We start from the raw sequence: 24,279 nt of genomic DNA, 5'->3' as shown, positions 1-24,279 counted from the left end.
TGACACCAAGGTCCTAGGCTCGATCCCAGCCCCGGGACACTGTCCATGCAGAGTTTGCACATTCTCCCCATGTCTGCTTGGGTCTCTCCCAGACAAGCCAAAAAGTTGTGCACCCAAAAGGTGAATTGGCCACACTAAATTGTCCCTTAATTGGAAAAAATAATTGGGTACTCTTAAATTTATTTTAAAAAAGAATCGGCCCCATCTGACATCGCCCCCCCACCACCACAATCCCACCCCCACACCATCTGTCCAGAGGCCGTTCTCAGTGAGTTCAGTGTCCAAAATTAACCTGTGGAAATGTAACAGGTGCAGCAGCCCAAAGCCACTGATGTGTGGCTTTCAGCCCAAGTGTTGGTTCACCTCAGCCCTCCCAATTTGAGAAAGTACCGTATATACCGTCATTCTATACCCAGAATTGAGCCCAGAAGTTCAAGTAGGTGTTGGTTCTCTCACCATCTGTCACAGGCCCAGTTTGGCAGCTATGCAATCGGGACTTGGCCAGTAGTGATGTTACTGAGCCGGTTAATGCTGGTAATTGAAGGCCCAAGCCAAGGCAATTTCCATGCCCTTGCTAACATCAGTGCATCTTCACGGTTGTTGGACAGGGAGACCTACTAATTTGTGAGCTTGGAGAGGGTGATGGATAGTAATAAACATATTTCCTTCCCCATATTTGACCCTATTCCATGATGCTTCATAGGGTCCAAAGTCAAAATTGAGAATTTGTTGAGTTACTCCTCCCCCACTGTATATCACAGTTGGTGAAATAAATTGTTCTGAAGGTATGACAATATTAGGCATAAGCCCCAGATTGTAGTGAGGGGGGCATTGCAAAGTTGGGTGTGGCTTAATTGCATCCCGTTTCAAGATCAATTTGTGGGGGTCTGGCCAGCTGCCATGTTTCCTACATTACAGCAGTGACTACACTTCGAAAGTGCGTCATCAGTTGTAAAGTGCTTTGAGGCATTAGGAGGTTGTGAAATGCACTAATAAACTCACATTGAAAGGACTTTCAACAAAATTATTGACCTAGACAATGGTTGGTAATGTACTTGATTTATGGGCCGAGAAAGAGTGATTAGGCTCTTCGCATTTTGAAATACAGAGATGAATGCTGGTTTAATGCTCCTTTTGCAAAATTGGTCAGATGCAGCTGGTGCCCAGGCCAGGTGTGTTCAGGAAATAGAAGTGGTTCACATGCAGTTTAACCCACAACGTTCTGAAAGAAATGCTGGAGCCTGCCACCAAAAAGCCAAGCTTGTTAAAAAATACTTGCCGGAATGTGGAGTTAATGGTAGTCCTACGGCTCCACTGCAGTACTGAAGACCTCTGGCGGTTCCCATATCCTTTTGATCATGACAGCCCTGGGAAATCAGGTGAATTTTTACATAAATTAATAAGTAAAAAAGATTTTCTGCAATGTTGCATGACAGCAAATTATGGTCAGCATCTCAAGGTTCAGTGGTTAAGTAAAATTCTTTCACAACTCAGACTATACCGATGCTTCCTCACCAGTTCCCCATTCTTTCCTGACCCAACCTCTGGCCCCCAGCTTCTCTCATCTACACAGAACATTACAGCACAGAACAGCCCTCGATGTTGTGCCAAGCATTGTCTGAAACCAAGATCAAGCTATCCCACTCCCTGTCATTTTGGTGTGCTCCATGTGCTTATCCAATAACCAGTGCAAGCAACTCCACTATCACAGCAGGCAGTCCATTCCACACCCTAACCACTCTCCGAGTAAAGAACCTACCTCGGACATCCCTCCTATATCTCCCACCCTGAACTTCATAGTTATGCCCCCTTGTAACAGCTGCACCCACCCGAGGAAATAGTCTCTGAACGTCCACTCTATCCCCCTCATCATCTTATAAACCTCTAATAAGTCGCCTCTCATCCAAAGAGAAAAGCCCTAGATCCCTCAACCTTTCCTCGTAAGACCTATCCTGCAAACCAGGCAGCATCCTGGTAAATCTCCTTTACACCCTTTCCAATGCTTCCACATCCTTCCTCTAGTGAGGTGACCAGAACTGCACACAATAATCCAAATGTGGTCTCACCAGGGACATGCATAGTTGCAACATAACCCCTCAGCTCTTAAACTCAAGCCCTCTGTTAATAAACGCTAACACACTATAGGCCTTCTTCACGGCCACTTATCAAGGTTAAACTCCATCTGCCATTTTTCGGCCCAGCTCTGCATCCTATCAATAATTTGTAACAATTTATAAAAACGTACACCTCCACTATTTTATTGCCCAGAGAAGTGAGGGTTGCAGGAAAGAGACAGATAATGCAACTCTTTCAAGGAGTTCTCTACCATTAGGGCAGTCACATATCCAGGTAAATTTGGATTCTTCAAGCATGAACTGCTTAAAATCATAGAATCCCCACAGTGCAAGAGGTCATTTGGCCCATTGAGTCTGCACCATCCACCTGAAAGAACCCCACCTTCTCCCCGTAACCCAACCTAACCTTTTAATAATAATAATAATCTTTATTGTCACAAGTAGGCTTACATTAATGCTGCAAAAGCCCATGGTCACCGTACTCCGGCGTCTCTTTGGGTACACAGAGAGAATTCAGAATGTCCAAATTACCTAACAGCACGTCTTTCGGGTCTTATGGGAGGAAACCCATGCAAACACGGTGAGAACGTGCAGACTCTGCACAGAGAATGACCCAAGCCAGGAATCAAACCTGGGTCCCTAGCGCTGTGAAGCAACAGAGCTAACCACTGGATACTAATGGGAAATTTAGCATGGCCAATCCACCTAACCTGCACATCTTTGGACTTTGGGAGGAAACCCAGACAAGGGGAGAAAGTGCAAATTCCACTCAAGACAGTCACCCGAGGACAAATTGAACCAAGTCTCTGGTGCTGTGAGGCAGCGGTGCTAACCACTGTGCTGCCATACCGTGCCGTGGCTTCTTCAGTCAAGTAAGCATTGCAAAGCTGCCACAGTAAAGTCAGTCTGTAATAGTTTCAAAAGAGATTAGATAGGTTACTGTTTTGAATCAAACAATGGTTAACAATTCCACTTGTAGTACTCTATTAACAACAGATGCTGATAGAGTTGCGCACTTCAAGGACTTTATGCTTTTAATTAACATTTGTAATTTTTCTTTTTGTTCACTGATACTGTGCTGAACATTATAACTGCCATGTAACAGACATGTTAACAAAATGTACATAGGATTAAAGGGGCAATGGCAGCATGAATATGGGATTGGCTGGTTGAGATAGAAAGCAAGAATAGTGGAAAACAGCTGTTTGTATGTATATATATTTAATGACTTGAACTTGGCACAGGAGTTACGACTTTAAAGTTTAAGAGGACATAAGATTTGAAACCGCAGTAACCAATTAGAAGAATATATGCAGATTTCAGGGGAACCAAAAACACTGTTTTCTCTCGTTTTTCTTCCTAAGTGTCTTTCCTTAATTTTTTTTTAGAACAGTACAGCACAGAACAGGCCCTTCGGCCCTCGATGTTGTGCCGAACAATCCCCTTAAAAATTGTTTAACTGTTTATTTAGTTGACAGTAGCTATTGTTGTCTCAATGTCATAAGGTTCTTGAGTTCGTTCTCCACCCATTCCTTGAAGTTGGCCAAAAAAAGCACAAAATCATGTTCAGCAGAAGACAACGAAAGAGCTCATGCAACATCACCCAGTTCCATTCATACATCACACCCAGTGACACTGAAGAGCTAATTCAGACCATTATTGCTCAAATGGTCTCAACAACCTCCTTATGGAAACACCACTGCCCACGCATGTCCCAATTACCTATTGTCCGTACTTGCCTACCTGTACCTTGTCCATCAACGACGTCATTTTCAAAATCCTCCTTAACAAACTACTCCATGATTTTCTCTCACCTCTACTGGGGGCAGTTTAGCTCAGCTAGACAGCTGGTTCGTGAGGTCAGCAGCGCGGGTTCAACTCCCGTACCGGCTTGAGGTTATTCATGAAGGCCTGCCTTCTCAACATTGCCCCTCGCCTGAGATGTGGTGATCCTTAGGTTAAATCACCAGCAGTCAGCTCTCCCCTCAAAAGGGGAAAGCAGGCTATGGTCATCTGGAACTATGGCGACTTTACTTTTTACCATACCTCTACAATATCCTGCAGCTCACGTCGTAATATTTTTAAACTTTGGTTCCCTTCCTATTTCACCAATTTGTGGATAATCCTTCCCTGCTCTCATTAAGCAATCTCAAGTTTAAACAAGATCGAATTTGAGAGACAAAACCTGTATACAATTCCAGAGGAATATATTCCATTACTAAATGGGAATGAGATAGAGTCTAGTACCTCATCTGATAGTGTTGGGTTTGAAACCCAATGCCAACTGTTATTTGATTGAGGTAATATCTGGCAGGTCAGTGCAAGCGAGCTCTCAGGCAGGTGAACATATGATGGCAGAAATGTTGCCATCACAAAAATGCACATTTTGCAATGCACTCTTTTATACACTTTCAAAGCGGGCTTAAAAGAACCACTCTGTTCAACTTACGTACGAAAGAAAAAGGCATTGGAGGAAGCAATTTTATATAGTCAACGGACACAACTTACAACACTGACATAAACAATGTTTTCAGTTTTTAGAAAGTTACTAAAACAATTATGATCAGATCTGCATATGGTGCATCAACCTCATCTAATAACAGAAATGATTTTCATTATTAGCTCAATGCAAAACATTCAAAAAGACATACCAAATAACACAAACTCCAAGAACCATATTATGTTAACTCCATTGGATAAATCTTACAGAAAAATGCTGCACACATTGTCCTTTTTAAAAAAATATACAGAAGAAGAATGATTGATTTTAAATCAAAATTTGGTCATCTTCTTGTGTGTGTCTGCTTTCTTTTGTTCTTGTTGGGCCCCGGATTCCTGAGTCTTTAGATAGGATAACTGCTTCTTTGCATTAGATAACTTCTCTTCCAGATGGGAGGTTACTGTTTTGTCTCTGCAATAAAACAGTAAAGAAAACTGAAACATAAATTACCAAATGATGTTGTGGAGGCACGCCTATTGAAATTCCTTAATGATGTATTTGCACTGAATATTCCTTTGCTATACAATTCCACCCAGGGACAATTTAGGTGTCAACAGTGAATAAATCAAACCTCAACACTTCTTTCAACTGCAACAATCTTAAAAGTATTTGTGGAGACCATTTACCAATCCAAACTAAACGATTCTGCTTTATACGTGCACTAAGCAATTACCCATAAAAAAGAATGCAACTTGCATTTATGGGTTTCCTTTAGTCACAAATTGGAGTTTCATTGAGGGCATCAGGAATTGTGCACCAACAAAGAGTCGGGATGGAGTGGGGAAAAGTAGCAAACACAGTTCATACATGTGACTCAGTGCCAGGTAAAAGAAGCGGTTCTTGAGGAGATGTAGGAGTTTGGAAAGAGACGTGCATGTGGCAAGAGGATAGCAACTCTGCTCTCAATGGGCAAGTTGTGTGCGAGAACAGCAGGAAATCCAAATTTAGGGGAGCAGGGGCACAAGACAAGAGTAGGTCGCAGAAGCAGGGTTGTGAAGGACAGGAAGATTTGAGAATCCACATACTGGGGAATGGGAAGCCTTTGTAGATGGGAATGATAGGTTGGCAGAGTGAACGGTGGAATTGGGAGGGTGTTAGAAAAGTTGAGCTTAGGACTCAAGTGAATATGTGGCTGCAGATTTTAGTGGTCATCTGAGTGGGGTATAGATGGAGATAGGCAAGCAACAGGAGGTTGGAGCAGGAAGTCTCCATCCCAATGTAGGACCTGAAATCAGCTAAGAATAAAACAGGATGAGAGGGGTAATTTTCACCTTCATCTTTTAGGCACTAGTGTGCCTGTTCAATGGAAGAAAATCAGGTAGGTTCCGAACAATGGGTGAACCATTCTTGCCAGTTAGTAAGGGTGAAACTTACTTCCCAGGCAGCGTGCGCACCCACATCACCCCCCCCCCCCCCCCCCCCCCCCGCAAACCATCACCTCAGGTTGCACACTGAACACTGATAAAGGGATGGTGAGCACTGATAAAGGGATGGAACGTGGGCTGGGGGGTGTTGTAAGTGTAAACCAAACAGGCTGCTTTTAATTCTTCCAAATTTGAGCTACATTGCCATTTTCAATTAGGTTTTGACAACCATCTGCTGATGTGTTAACCACAATAGAATCAGACCCACCAAACTGAAATAAGCTCCAATTGTAAACAATTCAATAGATATGGTACCTTCCAACATTTCTTGCAAGTGCCTCCCTAATTTTTGCAATGTCCTTTTCGGTATGCTCAATTTTTTCTGTTATTTGAAAAAGCTGGATATTTAGAGCTTTCTTCAGGCTTTTGTTGCCCCTGTAACGTTCTTTGCTATTTTTTTCTCCCATGGGGAATCCAGTGTGACCTGATGAACTGCTAGTCTGTCCAGTACTTCCAAGTTTGTCATTCAAAAAGTCAAACACAGTCTGGCGAGGTTTTCTTTCTTTAACAGCACGCAAGCCTCCTTCGCCTTTCCTCTTGTGCTTCTTTTTGTGGAGATGGCTACGTTTTCCTTCACGCTTATTTTGCAATATTTCAGCACATTGATCGAGAGATTTTCCTGCTGGCAAAACCACTGCTTGTACAGGTTCCACTCGCCCATCAGCATTTTTCCCCAAACCTAAAATGAATCAAACCACACCCTCCAAATCAATTATAAGTCATTCTCTTTCAAATGTCACCAATTAATAAGGCAAATTTGAAACAATAACTCAGGATTTTCCTGGTGACAAAACCATGGCTTGTACAGATTCCACCCGGCCATCAGAATTTTTCCCCAAACCTAAAATAAACCACCTCCTCCAAATCAGTCACAAGTTATTCTCTTTCAAATGTCGCCAACTAAAGGTAAATTTGAAAGAATAAATCCAAATAATATCTGCTTAAAAAAAAAAGCATCTTATTTATTAGCGTATTGCTTGTTCTCAAGACTACACGCATACGGAAAGTCCAGGATACAGAAAATAGTAAGTAGGTCAATCTGGGTGCATTCTGACAAATTGGAAACTGCTTAAGCAGGAGGCACTAAAATTAATTTTCGATCTCAGCAGAGCATTAAACACATGGAGGAAAATTGTCCCGTCTTGCCCCCGCAGGAATCGTGGCAGGTGGGATGGAAAATGTTACGGATCATTTAAAGATCCGATGACCTCGGACAGGAATTTCCAAATAAATATTTTTATTCTCCTTTTTCACATTTTGATCAAAATTTACAACAGATAATCAACAATAACAAATACAATGGCAATCCCCTAGCCAACAATCCCCTTATCCCACCCACCCTCAAACAGCTCCCAACATTTTGAATACAAAACAATGAAAAAGAATCATCAATAACTTACACATTCCAACCCCTCCCACCCGAGCTGACATTTGGACAGTAATACAGCAAGGTTAGTTCGCGTAGTCTTACCTTTTCCAAACTCGTAGCCCAGCTTAATCATTAATTTTGATCCTATTCCTCGAGTGTGAGCTTCCCAACCAGCAAAAGAACTGCAAGTAGGGGTCCAATTTGCCATTTCCACAGAGTTTTCATCTAAGACTGTGAAATAAGATCATGGAAGGCAAACAGTTACAACACTGTAGAACACCATTTTGATATATTTTTTTTAAAATGTTGAAGACTTCAAGATGTTTGATCAAAATAGTAAATTACTCAAGGTGTTTTAACAGGAGGAAGTGTGGGTATCAAAAATGAAGCAGAAGTAAAATTAGGGGAAGTGAAGCAGGACCAAAGTAGTAGGTTTAGAATATGGCTGCTTTTATAACCAATACCACCACATATGCGTTGTTGTGGTGTTTTACTTTGTTACGAGCAACAGAGTAGGCAGCGGCCAATACCACGGATGGTGCTGCTCATGCCAACACGATTGTGTCTTAGGCGGCATGCTTTAATTCCCAATTGAAGCAGATTGGCCTGTCAATCAAGAGAGGGAGTTGGGTTTTCCGGGTCATAGCCATAGCTAGAGATGGGCCTCGGAAAGTAAGTTTGATCCAACGAGCGGGGTGCTAACATAAGAAGAAGAATTGAGTTGAGCTGGGGTGAGGTTTTGGGGGGGGGCAGACAGGGTTGAGTTGTAGGAGAGGGGGGGGGAGAGAGGCCTGAGGAGGAGGGTGGTGCAGGGGGAGGAGCTGAGGGGGGGGCGCGGGGAAAGGTCTGAGGAAGAAGAGTGGAAGGGGCTGAGGAGGAGAATGGTCTTGACATGGTTGAATGCTTCCTCCTGTGGGTGTGTCCAGAAGTAGGGACACCATTTTAAAATTAGTGGTCACCTTATGAACATAAGAACTAGGAGCAGGAGTAGGCCATCTGGCCCCTCGAGCCTGCTCCGCCATTCAATTAGATCATGGCTGATCTTTTGTGGACTCAGCTCCACTTTCCGGCCCGAACACCATAACCCTTAATCCCTTTATTCTTCAAAAAACTATCTATCTTTACCTTAAAAACATGTAATGAAGGAGCCTCAACTGCTTCACTGGGCAAGGAATTCAATAGATTCACAACCCTTTGGGTGAAGAAGTTCCTCCTAAACTCAGTCCTAAATCTACTTCCCCTTATTTTGAGGCTATGTCCCCTAGTTCTGCTGTCACTCGCCAGTGGAAACAACCTGCCCGCATCTATCCTATCTATTCCCTTCATAATTTTAAATGTTTCTATAAGATCCCCCCTCATCCTTCTAAATTCCAACGAGTACAGTCCCAGTCTACTCAACCTCTCCTCATAATCCAACCCCTTCAGCTCTGGGATTAACCTAGTGAATCTCCTCTGCACACCCTCCAGCGCCAGTACGTCCTTTCTCAAGTTAAGGGTCAGAGATGAGGATAATTTTTTTCTCTGAGGGATGTGTAATGTTGGAGCTTCTACCTCAGATGGCATTGGAAGCGGAATCATTAAATATTTTATGGCAGGGATAGATTGCTTGCCGAACAAGGTTATTGGGGTAAATGGGGTATGTGGAACTTGAAACGCAAACACATCAGCCATGATCTTATTGAATGGTGGATCAGGCTCGAGGGGCCAAACGGCCTACTTCTGTTCTTATTTCATATGTCCATTTTCAGATGTCCATTTTCAGTATGGAAAGATAATCTGCTCTGCTATATTACCACTCAAACAGCAAATACAAAAGTCTACCCTAGTATCTCTTCATAACCACAGGCCCTTCTCATTTAGAGAATACAAATTGGATTATGATCTCAGACCAGGCCCCATCAGTGGCTAGATTATTACTAACACAGTATTAAAATATCTTTAACATCACTCCAGAAAATAGCTTACAATTACCCCCAATCCTACTCAATACAGTGAATACAAAACCCTTAACTGGCATTTTAATTTCCACTCAAACGAGGAAAAAAAGTCATCTCAGCTATCAATCTACCATTAACAACCATTGGCATTCAGGAATACTTACTTTACAGAGATGTTATTTGAGAAAGAAATATCTTTTGACACTGCTTAAAGATAAGACCTGAATTCTATCAGACCCATACAGAAACTCAGGCTGTATTTCTTCAGAAGATGCTTCTCCGCTTGTTCCTCCTTGTTCTCAGAGAGGTCTGAACTACTTTAAAGACTGCTAATCTCTTTTAACTGAACTGCAATGAGAGCAAACTGTTTGACTTCTGGTCACAGCTTCATTCAGCTCACAACTGAACTGTTCTGCAAAATGCATGATGCTTTAGCTCCACGCAACAATGACATAATTTTACTAAGCTGAAATTGAATTAACTCCACAGGGAATCCCCTTAATCAAAACAACATTCCATCAGCCCAAGCTTTTGACGATGCTTTAATTGCATCCCTGGCTCCCAAAAGCTTTGTTGTCTTTCAAACTAGGATTTCTTTTAAAACATGATTGAAGCAGTCACACACACAGTAACCCAGGCTTTTAACACTTACTGCACCAAATACCTATAATACATCTTAAATTCTTACATTCATCACAATTAGTTTCCCAACTAATTTATTCATAATTATTTTAGCGCACAATTACAGCAAGTTGCATATCTCGCTATATGTGTACTGACATCACACACACTAGCTGGTTCCATTTTTTCAAATAAAAGTTATTTCCAGTCAACAATTTCAATCACGAACACGATCTTCTAACAATCCTGAACACAAATTGAAAATGTGCCTTTAGCACACCCTTGTCATTTCATCCCAATTACTGCAACAGTGGCTCTAGAGGATCCAGTCCAGAGTGACTTCCTGGAAGTAGGTGCCTAACATCGTAACTCATTAGCAAATGTAGTTTTTTGATAATAGATAAATGTGGCTTTTGATAAATGTAGAAGGTTGGTTTGGTCAGAGAGGTGTTTGTTAAACTAAAATGTATTGATACAGCAGTCTGTTGACATAGTGTATTCGTCTATACAAAGCAGAGTTTACATCCCTGATAACATATTAAAATATATTGGAGTACCCAGTGGCTAACTTAAAGGAATATCATGACAAGATTTTAGGTTTCAAGACTTTTGCTGCAAAAACAAATGGATATGGATAGATTAGGCGAGGGGCCAAAATTTGGCAGATGAAGTTTAATGTGGATAAGTGTGAGATTATCCATTTTAGTCGGAGAAATAGGAAGGCAACTTATTATCTAAATGGAGAGAAACTTTAGGGTGCTTTGGTGCAGAGGGATCTGGGTGTCCACGGGCAGGGATCACAAAAAAACAGAATGCAGGTAGACACAGCAGGTAATAAGAAAGGCAAATGGAAATTTGGCATTTATGGCTAAAGGAATGGAGTGTAAACGCAGGGAAGTGTTGCTGCAACTGTACAAGGCATTGGTGAAACCGCAAATGGAGTACCCTGTACAGTTTTGGTCCCCTTACTTGAGGAGGGATGTATTTGCATTGGAGGCAGTTCAGAGATTCATCAGATTGATTCCAAAGGTGAGGGGTTTGTCTTATAAAAAAAGACAATATTCTCTCGGGTTTAGAAGAAAGAGTGGAGATCTAATTGAGGCATACATGATGATAAAAGGTATTGACAAAGTAGACATAGACTGGATGCTTCCACTTGAGGGGCTATCTAGAATGAGAAGTCATAGTTTAAGCTAAGGGGTACCAGATTTAAAGCAGAGATGAGGAGAAACTACTTCTTTCAAAGGATTGTGAATCTGTGGAATTCACTTCCCTAGAGTGCAGTGGAAATTAGTAAATTTGAGGAGATTTTTAATTAGTAATGGGTTGAAGGTTTACGGAGAACGGGCAGGAAAATAGAGTTGAGATCAGTCATGATCGTATTCAATGACAGAGCAGGGGCGAAGGGCTGAATTGCCTAATCCTGCACCTAGTTCTTATGTTCTAAAGTGCCAGTGACTAAATACGACCATAGCAGGCACTATAGAAAAGATATTCCCCGTTAACTTTTAATACGACCAAAAACTCTATGCTGCATTTGTACTTCACAACAGGATGAAGAAGAACTCTGGTGCCCATCATTTGCAAAAACTCTTAAGTACATCAATAAGATTACATGCTCCCTCTCCATGTACACCCAGCCAGGGGAGAGAGACAGGCAATAAGACTGAACCGTCCCCTCAATCAGCCGCTGCATTGACCTGTTGATGACCACCTTGGCCTGGTCCACCAGTTGTCCGCAAACTGCCCACACTCCTCTGCATTGGAAGGCTAAAGATCTGGAACATCGGACTGAAGTGCAGGCAGAAATTGGGAGGTAGTTCTTTCAAAAAGCGGAAGTGGGGCTGCAACCGCTCACACTCAACATGAACTTGAAATATTGATTCCTCTTGGCCGCAGAAATGATAAGCAGCTTGGGAGTCCGTGAATCGGCTTAACAATCTGCTGCACAGACTGTCCTGTGAAATAGCCTGCATGCTAAATACCCGATGGACTATATTTTCTGAAGAAATCAACTGAAATCTACTTTATAGTGCTTACCTCTTGCATAACCAAGCTGTCCCTCATCCTCAGAGCATGAAGATGAGGAAGACTCATCAGCCCGAGGTACTGGCATAATCCCATCTCCCTCTATTACAATTTCCTTTTGAAACAAGGAATCAAATTTTATCGTAAAATAACCATCGTCAATGTCTGAAAGGCAAAGTATTTCCACATATTAGACAGGTTCCACAAATATAAACTTCTCCAAAAATCAAAAATAGAGCTACTCTCTATCTGATCTTTGTGACCTTGATCTAACTCTTATCTCCACATTTTTGTCTCTTACCTAACCTTTCACAGGCCACATTTTTAAGATTTCCTGGACACAAAGTTGAAGATTTAATACAAAAGTAGTCAGAGTAGCAATCTAAATTTTATTTTTTTAACAGCTGGAAGTGTTGACACAAAGATTCAAGAGAACTAAGCTGGAAATGGAGACACTATTTCAGGTGAAGGAGCTGGGGGATCGGAAGGGGAAGTGAGGTGGGGTAACCAGCTATTTTATCCCCCATTGTGTGTGTGTGTGTGTGTGTGTGTGTGTGTGTGTGTGTGGGGGGGGGGGGGGGGGGGGGGGAATAAAATTAACAAAACGCACAGGAACGGGCCTCCAAAAAAAAAAGCAGCTACCAAGAAAAATAAAGTTCAGATGCAAGCAGAAATGGTGATTTAAATATTGTTCATTTAAAAACGGTATTTATGCATAAAAAGTTTACTGATGTCTGTTCGTTAAAGGGAAATAATTAAAAGTTTATTTCTTTTTAAATAGAAGGTGCTTTTTTTTTTTTAAATACTTCACACAAAAAATATCTAATTGCAGTCCAGGAATACTGTAACTTTCCTTCTGATTTTTTGTGGAGGAAATGCAGTAGTTCAATTTGTCCAAAAAAAATCGTGGCTATTTATACATATTTAAGTTCATTTTCTCACCAAGGCTATGTACCAACACAGACATAGATTAGCACTTTTCAAGATGTCAAATTGTACAAGCTGAAATATGCTGATCAAGTCAGGAAATGTGGACGCAAGTGTACTTACTTACCTAGGATTTTAGCTGGGTACCAAATCTCATCTTCGTACTTAGCCAAACAGGATGACCCCACCTCAAGTGAACTTAGGTCCAGTTCTTCAAACTCACGCAATTCAGACACAGCCACAACCTCTCCATGTGAGTATCTAGTCAGACACAATTATTTTCAACATTGTAACTTTCTTCTAAAATTGCATATTTTTCAGTATTTCACCATAGAGTTTAGTCTAATTTTCTCTCTATTTTTTCTTATTCATACATACCAGGCATCGCTAGTATCTCAAATAGCTATTTTTCACATGCAATCCAAGGCAGTGAACAATCAACCATATGGGACATTAAAATCAGCATTCAAGGGGCAGCTCGGTGGCGCAGTGGTTAGTATTGCTGCCTCACTGTGCCGAGGTCCCAGGTTCGTTCCCAGTTCTGGGTCACTGTGCAAACTTCACACTGTCATTCTCCCCATGTTTGCGTGGGTTTCGCCCCCACAACCCAAAGATGTGCAGGGTAGGTGGCTTGGCCACGCTAAATTGCCCCTTAATTGGAAAAAATGAATTGGGTCCTCTAAATTTTTTTTTTAAATCAGCGTTCAAATGCGCATGCATTTTTCATCGAATAGAAAAAAAAAGCACCAGATAATCTTAAGTTATCTATAGAACGTCTGACAGTGACTCACAAGCTACATGCCTAACACGGACTGGGAATCCATACAGAGACCTTCCAGGTCTACATGGTTTGGTTTAATCTACAATGCATTTTTAATATTTTAAAGGACAGGGAGTTTCTACTGGAAGGTTAACCATACTTTAGCTTTAAAAACAAATCTTGGAAGTCGACCCTTTTCCTTAGATACTGGCAGAACAATCAGGGCTAAACAGTTGTGTGTCCGGTAGCCAGAATATCCCTAATTTACACAAGTTAGAGATTCCAGTGTTCATGTGAAGGAACAATGGCTGCATTTTTTAGGACTCACTTCCTCCACTTATGAGAGAGCTTACTTTGGGTATCTTGTGACTGAAAGCTGGTACTGCAGTAACTCAGAACAGAGTGAAACTGCAATGTGCCTTAGGACATAATCAAGTGCTGGCTGAATACGCACAAACGTAGTCACACCTGCTTTCAATACCTGACAAGGGTTTCCCCTCAAAGCCTTGGCAATGAATGATTAAAGATAACAAATGTCCGAAGTGAAATGGTACATACGTGAATTTTATATGCAATAACAGCCAGGTTGGTATTAAATTGTGCTTGCCTTCATCAGACGGGGCATTGAGTATAAAAATTGGCAAGTCATGCTGCAGCTGTATAGAACCTTAGTTAGGCCACACTTGGAATTATAGTGTTCAATTCTGGTCGCCACATTACCAGAAGGATGTGGAGGCTTTACCAGAAGAGGTTTTACCAGGATGTTGCCTGGTATGAAAGTCATTAGCTACGTGGAGAGGTTGGATAAATTAGGTTTATTCTCACTGGAACGATGGAGGTTGAGGGAAGACCAGATAGAAGTCAACAAAATTATGAGTGGCATGGACAGAGTGGATAGTCAGAAGCTTTTTCCCAGGGTGGAAGAGTCAATTACTAGTGGACATTGGTTTAAGGTGTGAGGGACAAAGTTTAAAGGAAATGTGTGAGGGAAGTTTTTTTTTCTTTTTTTACACAGAGGGTAGTGGGTGCCTGGAACGCGCTGCCGGCAGCAAGTACGATAGTGACGTTTAAGGGGTGACTTGACAAATACATGAATAGGATGGGAATAGAGGCTTGTGGACCTCGGAAATGTAAAAGGTGTTAGGTTAGATGGGCAGCACGGTCAGCGCAGGCTTGGGGGGCTGTAGGGCCTGTTTCTGTGCTGAACCTTTCTTTGTTCTAATTCAGTTTCTTAAGCCCCAGAGGAGAAATCAATGGCAAGAGGAGGGATGACCAAATATTCCCAAGTCAAGACTTCCAGAGAGCCTTTAAGGGTAAAGACATAAGTAAAAAGGGGTGGTGTTTAGGGACAGTGGAACTGAGGCAATGACAAGCTGCATTTATCTAGCATATTTAATTTAGTAAAGCATTCTAGGCTGCTTCACAGAAACATAATCAAGACTAAAATTGACACCAAGCTGAAAGAGATGATTTTAGGATAAGTGACCAAAAACACAATTATAGAGTTTTGGGGGCTTTTTAAAGGAGAACAAATTAGATTGACAGGTTGACGGAGGGATTGGAAAACATACGGCTAAAATGCTTGAAAGCACTGCTACCAATGATTGGGGATTGGGGAGGGGGTGCGGAGAACGCACAAGAGGCCACAGTTGAAAGAATGCAAAATTTATGATGAGCTGCAGAATTGGAGTAAGTTACAAAGATAGAGAGGGGCAAATTCCTGGCAGGGACCGAGATATTTGCTGCCAGTGTGTGTAAAAGGGAGGTGGGAACAACGCACAAAAAACCTGGTATCGGAGGACCAGAGTGGTGAACAAGAGGGATTTTTAAACAAATTAAATGAAAAGTTGGAACTTGTAGTGTGCAAGCTTGCAGACCATTAATTGTAGGAGCTGCTATAGCTAAGTTAATCAAAATAAAGGAAAATGTAATTCTTGATTTTGTATCTCAAAGATGTAAAACACAAAGCAATGATATAATGTAGAAAATATAAAAGAACTTAGTTAGTACACCAGCTGCAGCCTATCTGCAGTTTTGGATATGCAGTTATAGGAAGTACATAAAAGCATTAGAAAAAATGCAGCATTGGTTCAGCAACATGTTATCAGGGCAATCGAATTTCAATTATGAAGCGAGGTTTGAGAAGTTCACTTCCTTTCCACTGTGGTCAATATGTGACCTGAAATTTCGTCAAGTTTATGAAGGTTTTGTTGAAGCAAGTAGTCTGCAAATAAGCACAAATTTATCGTTAAAAGAATTAAAAGGAGCTTACAAAAGATCAGCCATGATCTCATTGAATGGCGGAGCAGGCTCGAGGGGCCAGATGGCCTACGCCTGCTCCTAGTTCTTATGACCTTATGTTGTTATTATATGGTATTATTATTTTAAAGCAACTGAATGTCACCAAGCACAAACATTACAGAAGGAACCAAAATAAAAACTGAAAGATGTTTCAGCACTGAAAGGATAAGCCAATGTTAGGGGTGCCCTAGCTACAATGGGGCAAGTGGAATCATGTATGGGCAATCCAAAGGTGGAGCTCATGGAAGTAGTGGTTGGGAGTTGTTGACCATATCAAATAACATGAGACAGTTAAGGGGCAAGGACACGTCAAAGTTGCAATTGGAAAGGAACAACCAGGGGAATCTCAGTACTCTGGTGGTTGGGGGTGGGTCTTGTTGACAGGGCTAAGAGAGAGTTGTGGAAGATATGAACAATAACATATTCAAATAACTTTAAAAATAGAGGCGAGAAGGAAGTTTTGACTGGACATTGGGATTTGTAACATACTTTGACGAAGGGGGGATGACCAGAGTTTTGACGGCAAGTGAAATAATTCCTTTCTAAAGGAACCTTAGACAAGTAGTTAGCAAAGTTGCTGAATGGTGAAAGGAACGAGCAATCAGCTACAACAGCAAATGCGGCTAATGGCTGGGGTGACAGGGAGAAGCTACAGAGACCATAAGAAATGGAACAGGAGTAGGCCATACAGCCCTTCGAACCTGCACTACCATTTAATAAGATAATGGCTGATCGAACACTCACTAAATCCACTTTCCTGCTTTCTCTCTATAACCCTCAATTCCCCTAATGATTAAAAATCTATCGATCTCAGCTGTGAAAATATCCCGAGGACTCAGCCTCCACGCCTTCCTGTGGTAAAGAATCCCAAAGATTAACCACCCTTTGAGTGAAGAAATTCTTCCTCAAATCCATCTTAATTGAGCACACCCTTGTTCTGTGACTATGCCCTCTGGTCCTACACTCTCCCACGAGTGGAAATATCCTCCCAACATTTACCCTGTATAAAGCCCTAAAAATCTTACATGTGTCAATCATTTCACCTCTCAGTCTTCTGAAATTCAAGTATAGACCCAACCTGTTTAATCTTTCCTTGTATGGCAGTCCCTCCATACCCAGGATCATTCTCGTAAACCTCCTCTGAACTACCTCCAACGATAATATATCTTTCCTTAAATAAGGAGACCTAAGCTGTACATGGTATTCTAAAATGTGGCCTCACGAGCATCATAGAGTTGCAGCAAAATCTCTTTACTTTTATACTCCAGCCCTCTTGAAATAAAAGCCAGCACTCCATTTACCCTCCCCATTACCTTCTGCACCTGTACGCTAGACTTCTGGGTTTCATGAACAAGGACCCCAAAGTCCCTTTGTGCTAGTTTTTTTGCACTCTCTCTCCATTTAAATAATAATCTGCTTTCTTCCAAAATGAGCAATGCCACATTTTCCTACAATGACTTCAATTTGCCAATTTTCTGCCCACTCACTTAACCCGTCTGTAACTATTTATGTCCTCCTTACATCCTGCCTTCATCCCTTCACCTTTCGGTCAGAAGGGAATTAGGCAAAAGTGAAGCAGTAACTAAGCGATGCTTAGGGCAAGATAGGAAGCATCAGCTGAGAAAGGAATGCAGGGCTCAGTCTCCCCGTATCTGCGCGTGTTTCACCCCCACAACGCAAAGATGTGCAGGTTAGGTGGATTGGTCACGCTAAATTGTCTCTTAATTGGAAAAAAAATAATTGGATACTCTTAAATTTCTAAAATGATATATATTTTATTTTAAAAGTCATTTGGGGAGCAGCAATCTAAGAGCTAACTCAAATGTGTTAAATATATGGATTGTTATTGTTCTGTCTTGTATCTTGAAAGGATATCTAGAGAATTGTGGTGTATTAGAACATAGAACAGTACAGCACAGAACAGGCCCTTCGGCCCTCGATGTTGTGCCGAGCAATGATCACCCTACTCAAACCCACGTATCCACCCTATACCCGTAACCCAACAACCCCCCCCCACCTTACTTTTAAGGACACTACGGGCAATTTAGCATGGCCAATCCACCTAACCCGCACATCTTTGGACTGTGGGAGGAAACCGGAGCACCCGGGGGAAACCCACGCACACACGGGGAGGACGTGCAGACTCCGCACAGACAGTGACCCAGCCGGGAATCGAACCTGGGACCCTGGAGCTGTGAAGCATTTATGCTAACCACCATGCTACCGTGCTGCCCTTTATTTCCTGTATTATTTCCTGTACCAGACAGAAAGATCAACTGGAATATATAATTTTCTTTGTATTAGACAGATCAATTTGATATGGATTAAATTAAGATTTTACCAATTCCCACTGATAAAATCCAGGAGTTATTTACATGTTAATTTGTTCATTTTAAAAAATCTTCTTTAATTTAGGGCAAAACACAACTTGCATTCGTTTCATACCGAAAAACAGATCGGGAGGTGCATACACTTCATCCAAGATATCAGTGTAAATGTTACCTGCTGCATTAGCCATGCTGAAATGATGCATGTGCATCTTTGGACTTTATTTTCCTTCCAAAAATTATGAGATTGGGATTATTTTATTTTTTTTAAAAAGGAGGGACCTGGATGATATTTCGGTAATATGAGGGTTAGATACTTCAAACTGCAACAAACGTTAATATTTCATTCGTAGCCACGTTTGGAGCAAAATCCAATTTACGACCTACAATAATATAAAAGCAAAATTCTGCAGACGGTAGAGATCTGAAATAAAAGCAGAAAGCGCTGGAAAAACCCAGCAGGTCTAGCAGCATCTGTAGAAAAAAAAACGTTTTGAGTCATTATCAATGTTGTTGCGTGTTCAGCAGGTTGAAGGTGCTCACAAAGTCAACAGAAACTGCGATAGCTGTTCTTATTTCTTGCTTCAGAGTGGAATGCAAACTGCAAGTGTTTTTCATGGCTTTACATTACAACATTGTCCACCAACTAGAAATGTCACTACATTAAGTCCAAGCCTACTGCATATCGAGTAACACAATCACAAAATAACTTTTCAAAAATCTCAACAAACAGTGGTAATGTCACTGAATGAGAAATCCAGAGGCCCAGGCTCTGGTACCAAATGCTCTGGGGCCATGGGTTCAAATCTCACAGCAACTGGTGGAATTTAAATTGAATTAATAAATCTGGAACATAAAGCTGGTCTCAGAAGCCATCTAGTGTCGTGAAAATCCATCTAGTTCACTAATGTTCTTTTGGGAACAAAATGTACCATCCTTACCTGATCTGGTCTGCATGAGACTCCAGACTCACTGTAATATGGCTGAATCTTAAAAGCCATCTGAAATAGCCTAGCAAGCCACCCAGTTCAAGGTTATTTAGGGATAGCCATCAAATGCTGTACTTGTCTGTGACATCCACATCCTTAGGAATAATATATTTTTTTAAATGGCATCCTGCATCACTCTTTATAGATGTGAACTTGTTTAGTTCCAGCAATTGTGTTTTATTTTTGGATTTGGTTGGATGACCAATCTTAGAAGAAATTAAACAGTTTCATCTTTAAATAAGTTTACAACTGTACACTCTTCATTTTCTTTGTGTTCATGGTTCTGTTGTTCTTACCTACTTTGCCCTTTATTACACAGAAATCACAGCTCAAAATACAGGATATATGGCCACAATTTATGCTCCACAAGAGCCTCCCTCCCATCATTCTTCATCTCATCTTACCAACATGCTCTTCTACTCCTTCTCCATGACATAATTCTCTAAATTCAAGTAATCCATACTCCTGTCTCAACTCCTCCTCGTGGTAGCTAGATGCACATTGTACTAACTCTCCAGGTAAAGAAGTAGCTCCTGAATTCTCTGCTAGATTTATTAGCGTTCAACTGTCAACAAGATATAAAATGCCTCAAAGTTGCCGAATGGAACCTTGAACTCACTTGATTGCTTACATGTTGTAAAGCCAAAGCCGACACAAAATGGCCAATGCAAGAATGAGCATCCATTGCCTGTTTTTACAATAACCATCTCTGCACAACCTGCTCACCAACACCTTCTCAAGGAGGGATGGGCAATAAATGCTGGCTTTGCCAATAATGCTCATCTCCCATGAACCAGCTTTTTTTAAAAGAATTGCCGAGCAACTGTCCATTCAGTGAAAACTGAAACAGGTTAGGATGAGAGTTTGGGTTCTTCCGAGCCAGGATCTGTGCGACTGCATTAACTGCATAAGAATGTATTCTTTGAGGCTACAGCCACAAAAGAAAACTATACTCGCATTCTTCCCAAAAAACATGCAAAATATTGAGAGTCCACAATTTGCCTGCCATTTCCCAGCTTCCAGAAGTTGGGGCGGCACAGCGGTTAGTGCTGCTGTCTCACAGCACCAAGGCCCCGGGTACAATTTCGGTCTTGGGTGACGGAGTAGAGTCTGCACTTTCTCCCTGTGGCTGGGGGGCTTCCTCTGGGTGCTTTGGGTTCCTCCCAGAGTCCAAAGATGTGTAGGTGAGGTTATGGGGTTAGGGCAGGGGAGTGGGCCTGGGTAGGGTGCACTTTCAGGGGGTGATGCAGATTCCATGGCCCGAATGGCCATGAAAGCAGAGAACATAGAACATACAGTGCAGAAGGAGGCCATTTGGCCCATCGCGTCTGCACCAACCCACTCAAGCCCTCACTTCCACCCTATCCCCGTAACTCAATTACCCCTCCTAACCTTTTTTGGACACTAAGGGCAATTTAATGTGGCCAATCCACCTAACCTGCACGTCTTTGGACTGTGGGAGGAAAGCGGAGCACCCGGAGGAAACCCGCGCAGACACGTGGAGAAGGGGCAGACTCCGCACAGTCAGTGACCCAGCGGGGAATCGAACCTGGGACCCTAGCGCTGTGAAGCCACAGTGCTAACCACTTGTGCTACCGTGCTGCCCCAAAGGCAGCATAGGAATTATATGGTTCTATAGAAAGACACACAGAAATGAATTTGGAATTCTCTGTGAACCTGGTTTGTTTAAACCTCAACACTGAGAAGTACCAAAAAAAACATTGGGCAGGATTCTGCCGTAATCAGCGGGGCGGGCAACTCCGGCGGGACGGAGTGGCATGAACCACTCCGGCATCGGGCCGCCCCAAAGGTGCAGAATCCTCCGCACCTTCAGGAGTAGGCCCGCCCCGGAGTGGTTTGCGCCCCGCCAGCCAGCAGGAAAGGGGCTTGGCGCCACGCCAATCAGCGCCGAAGGGCCTCCGCCGGCCGGCGCGAGTTGGCGCACGCGCGGCAGCACCAGAGGGCTTCGTTTCCACACTGAAAACGAGCAGAGGGCTTCGTTTCCACACTGGCAAGGGCGGACTGCTACAGCCGCTGGTGTGGAACAATAGAGTGCCCCCACGGCACAGGCCCGCCGACGGATCGGTGGGCCCCGATTGCGGGCCAGACCACCGTAGGGGCACATCCCGGGGCCAGACCCCCCTACGCACCCCCCCCCCCCCCCCCCCAAGGCCGCCCGTGCCGCCAGGTCCCGCCGGTAAGGGACCTACTCCAATTTACATCGGCGGGACTGGCAAAAAACGGGCGGGACCTCAGCCCATCTCGGGCCGGAGAATTCGGGCAGCCCCGGGGCCCATTGAGTCACGCCAGTCCCCGCCATTCTCCGAGGCGGGCGGTGTGATTCATGCCGGGCCAATTTTTTTGGGGGGCGGAGAATTTGGAGGATGGCGGGGGCGGGATTCACACCGACCCCCAGCGATTCTCCGACTTGGGGGGGTGGTGGTCGGAGAATCCCACCCATTATTTCTAATTATTTTAGAACCTCTTGTTCCAATTAGTTTCATGGACAAGTTCCTAACCCACTATACTACGAAGAGATCTCTGTGCGCTATATGGTTGAGCACTGATGGACTCCCTGGCCCCCAGGTGACAAATCTCTGGGTAGCTGTGATTTCTGTGACCATAAAAATCCAGGCTGACACTTCAAGGCAGTGCTGAGGGAGCACTGTGGCAGGCAGTCTTTTGACAGGGAGCTGGGGAGTTATCCCTGGTGTCCTAACCAATATACATCCCCTAATCAACATCACGGAGACAGATTATTTGTCCATGGTGAAACAGTGGTTAGCACTGCTGCCTCAGAGTTTGGGACCCAGGTTCGATTTCAAGCTTGGGTGACAGTGTGGAGTTTGTACGTTCTCCCAGTGTCTGCGTGGGTTTCCTCCAGCTGCTCCGGTTTCCTCCCACAGTCCAAAGTGTGCAGGTTTGGTGGATTGGCCACACTAAAACTCCCCCTTAATGTCCAACGGTTATGTGGGGTTACAGGAATAGGGTGGGGGAGTGGGCTGGTGCAGGCCCTATAAATCATCGTTCAAAAATCACGAGCAAAGAAAATATCAGAACCAAAGCCATAAACATGCACCAATAAATTCAAAAACAGCTTTTCCCCCGCTGTTAGCGGACTCCTAAATGACCCTCTTAGGATCCGAACTGATCTTATGGACTGAACTGATCTTTCTAAGCATCTTCTCCAGTTGTAGCACTATATTGTATACTTCACCCGCTGTTTATGTTTTTGTATTTTCATTATACACCCTCATGTATTTATGGTATGTTCTATGTTTTCATGCCTGGAGTGATCACACGGAACAATACTTTTCACTGTACCTCAGTACAGTGACAATAAATCTAACTCTCACAGTTTTATGTTTGCATAACTTTTGCTGTCCAGGACTTGTTCTGTTATGTTGTTTTTATTTATTTCCAAACTTTTGGTGTCACGCACCCCCCAAATTTTCTTAATCTTATGTCCAACTTGTGTTTCAACCCCTGGCTCTGTCTCCCAGCTCCTTGTATTTTTCGTGGGATGATCCTTGACATTAAAGTAAAAAGGCTTCTTTGTCAGGGCTTCTCCCCACACACACACACCCCCAGAAACATTTTCTCTCCAGGTCGCCCTGATGGTTACCTGCAGGAATCCAGGAAGCGGCAGCTGCCACTCAGGTAGAAGGGACAGGGTTTCATTGCTCTCTGGGTCGGGTGGATCCACAGGACACGGACCCTGGGCTCGGGTGTCTGCTCGCTCTCCACCCCCACCACCATGGCGTTGTGATACTGCAGCGGGCCCCAGGCAGGGCGGTAGGGAGCGCGCACCTTGGTGCCGCCGATCTCCCCGGCTTCGGCCTCCTCCTCCTCCTCCTCCCCGGGCTCCCGCCGCCCTTCCTCGGCGGCCTCCCCTCCGTCGCCGCCCAAGGCGGCCTGGAAGGCGGCGTACTCGGCGTCCAGCAGCCGCCGGGCTGCAGGGCCGGCCTCGGGCCTGGGCGGTGAGTTGGAGGGGGAGGAGGCCTCCTGCTGCAGCCGCTCCAGGAGCTGGCTCTTGCGCACCGACAGCAGGCTGGACTCGGTCAGGGCGATCAGCTGCCGCAGGTCGTCCCGGAGCTGCAGCAGGTCGGCCTCGGCGCCGGCCCCCAGCGCCACCTCCACCTGCTGCAGCTGGGCCTTGTAGACCTCGATCGCCGCCTCCAGACTCGCCTCGTCCATGGCCGGCGCTCCAAGGGGCAGACTGAGAGCGGTCAGGCAGCCTGGCTCGCCACCGCCATCCCTTTAACAACACAGCACTCCGGAAGGAAAAGGCAGTGAGCAGCCTGTGACCCTGCAGCAGACTGTCCCCAGGCTGGCCAGACACTACTCCAAACCCTGCACATCCACACAGCCGCCAATCTTATATGTGCAAAACGTTGCGCCATAACCAATGCTGTCCGGGTCTTATTTTGTTTCTTTTTGTATTTCACATTTCTGTCCAAACTTTTCCCCCCAAATGCACCTGTTTTATCTCTGCCCAACCCTGTGTCACAATCCCATTATTTTCCTCCCCAGTTCTATCACCCGGTCCCTTGGATGACCTTTTTGCGTTACATTAAAAGAAAACGGTAAGAAGTCTTACAACACCAGGTTAAAGTCCAACAGGTTTGTTTCGATTCACTAGCTTTCAGAGCACTGCTCCTTCCTCAGGTGAATGTGATTTACCTGAGGAAGGAGCAGTGCTCCGAAAGCTAGTGAATCGAAACAAACCTGTTGGACTTTAACCTGGTGTTGTAAGACTTCTTACTGTGCTCACCCCAGTCCAACGCCGGCATCTCCACGTCATGGCTAAAAGAAAACGCTAAGTGTGTTTGAATTGCATCTTTCATATTCCCGGGACACCGTGAAGTTCAGTCAGCCAACTGCCACTTTCTCTGAAGTATAGTTTCGAAGGCAACTGGTTTGCCATTTCAAACAAGTCTCACCTGATGAAGTAGCTACGCTCCGAAAGCTAGTGATTCCAAATAAACCTGTTGGACTTTAACCTGGTATTGTAAGACTTC

At 43.6% G+C, this 24,279-nt stretch overlaps 1 protein-coding gene across 1 annotated transcript; it reads right to left on the bottom strand.

The window, feature by feature from the left end:
* Positions 1-4,542: 4,542 nt before the first annotated feature.
* zgpat (zinc finger, CCCH-type with G patch domain) lies at positions 4,543-23,647 on the bottom strand. The gene is made up of 6 exons (XM_038803205.1): positions 22,884-23,647; positions 13,009-13,142; positions 11,967-12,119; positions 7,471-7,599; positions 6,255-6,678; positions 4,543-4,986 (listed from the first exon to the last, which is right to left on the bottom strand). The coding sequence occupies exons 1-6, from the start codon at positions 23,453-23,455 to the stop codon at positions 4,848-4,850; spliced, it is 1,551 nt and encodes a 516-aa protein (XP_038659133.1). The 5' UTR covers positions 23,456-23,647; the 3' UTR covers positions 4,543-4,847.
* Between the last annotated feature and the right edge of the window lie 632 nt (positions 23,648-24,279).

This window comes from Scyliorhinus canicula, chromosome 7 (assembly GCF_902713615.1).
Source record: "Scyliorhinus canicula chromosome 7, sScyCan1.1, whole genome shotgun sequence".
Taxonomy (NCBI): domain Eukaryota; kingdom Metazoa; phylum Chordata; class Chondrichthyes; order Carcharhiniformes; family Scyliorhinidae; genus Scyliorhinus; species Scyliorhinus canicula.
This window is presented reverse-complemented; position numbering and strand designations above follow the sequence as displayed.

Coding starts and splice junctions, on each gene's coding strand:
- zgpat (XM_038803205.1), bottom strand. CDS start 23,455: ATGGACGAGGCGAGTCTGGAGGCGGCGATCGAGGTCTACAAGGCCCAG. Junction 7,600..11,966: donor ACAGCTTGGTTATGCAAGAG/GTAAGCACTATA, acceptor CTTATTTCACAG/TCTTAGATGAAAACTCTGTG. Junction 4,987..6,254: donor CTTGCAAGAAATGTTGGAAG/GTACCATATCTA, acceptor GTTTTATTGCAG/AGACAAAACAGTAACCTCCC.